The 3,123-nt window shown below is 29.3% G+C and overlaps 1 protein-coding gene across 1 annotated transcript in view; it reads right to left on the reverse strand.

Moving 5' to 3' along the window:
* Positions 392 to 3,123, reverse strand: part of LOC107635719 (protein TIFY 3B) — a 3,733-nt gene continuing 1,001 nt past the window's right edge. Inside the window, exons 2-5 of the mRNA XM_016339279.2 lie at positions 2,707 to 2,806; positions 2,111 to 2,303; positions 1,948 to 2,005; positions 392 to 846 (exon numbers count right to left, since the gene is read on the reverse strand). Coding sequence (XP_016194765.1) covers positions 723 to 846; positions 1,948 to 2,005; positions 2,111 to 2,303; positions 2,707 to 2,806 — 475 coding nt within the window. The 3' untranslated portion in view covers positions 392 to 722. The remainder of the gene's footprint in view (positions 847 to 1,947; positions 2,006 to 2,110; positions 2,304 to 2,706; positions 2,807 to 3,123) is intronic.

Genomic DNA, 3,123 nt, shown 5'->3' on the forward strand with positions numbered 1-3,123 from the left:
GTACCTAAATGTTAAATTTTTGTTAAAGTAGATAATTTGAAAATTTTAGTTAAATTTTTAATAGAATTAATAAAAATTTAACGTTTAAATATTTTTATTAAGAATAACTCATCTTTTATTGACACAATATTAGGGAAATGAATTCTCTCTATTGTTAAAAAAAATTGAGAGTGTAAAGTGTGATTTTTAACTTTTTGTTACTCTCTCTTTCTCATATTTATTCTTGATCCCACTTATAAAACTAATGATAAGAAATCACACTTTATTCCATCAATTGTTAAAAAAAAATTGAGATGATCCATTTCTTAATATTAGTTTCTTTCTTTTGCAAGTAATTTTATCAATATTCTGAACAACCATAGATAAAAACAACAGTCTTTGTAACTAAAAGTGACAAACGAGTAGAACAGTTGATAATAAATGTCTACTCACATTAACACTATATAACAAGCAGGTGTTTTAAGCATGATGTATAGTTTTGAAGAGTATTACAGACCAATGCATCTTCCAAGTCATAGGTTCAAAATAGTTAGTTAACATACGATCTCTAGGATCAAGAACATGTAACATAGTTTTGCTTGTTTTCTATTATACATCCACATGAGCGCATGATGTTACAGAAAACAATACAATTCTACACATAAAGGTACACCAGCATCATAACTACGTTGGCATTCCACAAGAGGCAGTAATACTTGCCAGAAATCCATTCTTTGTTTCAATTAAGAAGCAAAATCTTGTGGACTATTGTCATCATAAAAGCTGTTCTCTATGTTCCCTGGACTATTGTCATCATAGAGGCCAGCCATGTTTTTTGAGAAACCATAAGGGGCTTTGCTAAACAACCTTAAAAGTTAAAAAATAAACTCAATGAGAACAATGATTACAACAAATCAATAATCAAATACAACAGTAAGGTTTTAGCCTCTGCTCTTATTCCCTGACCAATTAATCATTAGTCAAAAGTCAAGTAATGGTTCTTTATTCTGTTTTAACATAACATAGTGCTTATTCTGATGCATATACATATTGAGAATGTGCAGAGATATAAAGAAAGGGAGAATAAATATCATGTTTTGTTGATTTTTTTTCCTTTTTTTTTAATTCTATATATTAGAGTTAATAGTCAAATTAGTCTCTAAAAAATAGCTCGTTCTTTAAATTTGTTCTTGAAAAATTTTATAAATCAAATTACTCCTTCAAACATTATAAATTATCATTTTTATCCTTCAATCATTCAATTAATAATTTTCATCAACGATTGATGATATAGAACGTTAATTCACTTAGCATATCCAATTAGAAGCTAAACAAATATATTTATGAAAATCTATCAATTTAGTGTCGTTAAGTTATATTAGGATTAGGGTTTATATAATTACAAAAAATTGATAGATTTTCATAAACATATTTGTTCGACGTTTAATTGGACATGTTAAGTGTTATGTATACTACATTCTATATCATCAATTGTTGACGGAAACTATTAATTGTGTGACATATGAATAAAAATAATTAATTTGTAATCTTTTAAATGACTAATTTAACTAATAAAAATTTTCAAAAAATTTAAAAACTATAATCCGACTATTAACCCTGTATATTAGGTACGTTTTTAATCTGTATACGAGTGTGAACTGGTAACAAATGAGATTCAAGACATGTGACATTAATGGCTAATACACCTGTTGCGTGACACGATTGATGTGTCAACAAAATATAACAATTGGTTAAGACTTAAAGAGTTGACTAGGCAAAGACAAAAATGACCTACCAAACGTAACATTAGGGACCAAATAATTAATTTCCGGAAGCAAGAACTAAAATGGAGTACATTTGCAATTTCAATAACTAAACTGAATCTTTAGTCAATACAACATTAATGGAATTTCTAACTTGATTAGCTAGAACCATCATCAAACATGGCATGGAACTAATTATTAGTACCTGACTCGTCGCTTCTCAAGAAACCTCTGAAGAGATTGTCTACGTGCTAACGGAAATTCTGAAGAGAAAAAGAGAGATCAAGAGAAAGCAACAAAATGTTACATCAAAGTAATAGAAAACAAAGCTAGCATGGAATCAATGCTATCATATATATATATCCCACCTTGCAGCCTGCAAATGGAACTCTTTTCTGCAGGAAAGCACACAGATTGTTTTGAAGGCAAGTTGTTGGAATTTCTTTGTGCAGGAGAAGAACTTGTGGAAGTGGGAATGAGTGGAGTGAATGAAGATTGTGTCCCAATTTTCACTTCAGCAGACTTGGCATATGCAGCAGCAATAAGCATTATCTCTTGCACCTGTTGTTAAACATTACAAAATATATTTTAGCATTGTCACTCTGTGACCTCACGATCACAGGTTCAAATACTGCAGTCACTAATATAATTATCAAGTTAGACTGTCTATATTATATTCTCTGTGTTAGAGATAACTATTCATCTTGCCTCCTCTTATCAGCTTTTGAAATAAGTGGTTTCATAACAGAACTCTGTGTTAGAAAGTTTTAGAGTTCGATTCTTTGGTAAATCCCAAAAATAAAAAAAATAACATAAGATAAATAAAAACAAGAAAAAAGAGACTTATGCAAATATCAAACAAATCCAAAAGAAGTGAGTGATTTCTATGACACTTTTGAGTGCAGGTACATAGAAAGTTAATACAAAGCAAAGGGAAGGAATGAAATCAAAACTCTTTTGCTACCTTCTCTGTATTAATTCCATCATAGACAAAAGTGTTCCCATTGAATAAGATGGTAAAATGAGTTGGAGCTGATGCATTCAGTCCAGATGCTGGCATTGGCCTGAAGAAAATAAGGAAAAAGCAGAGTATACAAAGTGTCGGTAGGTTTGACAGTTACAAGAGAAAAAATTTAACTCATTCTCTAAATTTTTAAATAAAGAAAGTTTTGAATTTTTTATTTTTTTATATATTTAAAACATCATACATATTACTCAGTTAAGAAGAAAAATTAATACTACCCATTATTATTCAGAGTAGAAGGACATTTTATACAAATCTAAAGGCTATCATATAACTTTAGCTCATAAGAGATTAGTGTAAACTTCTAGAAATAAAGATTATCGTATATAATATTATATAACCTCATAACTTAGGAGA

The sequence above is a fragment of the Arachis ipaensis genome, chromosome B01, assembly GCF_000816755.2.
Source record: "Arachis ipaensis cultivar K30076 chromosome B01, Araip1.1, whole genome shotgun sequence".
Taxonomy (NCBI): Eukaryota; Viridiplantae; Streptophyta; class Magnoliopsida; order Fabales; family Fabaceae; genus Arachis; species Arachis ipaensis.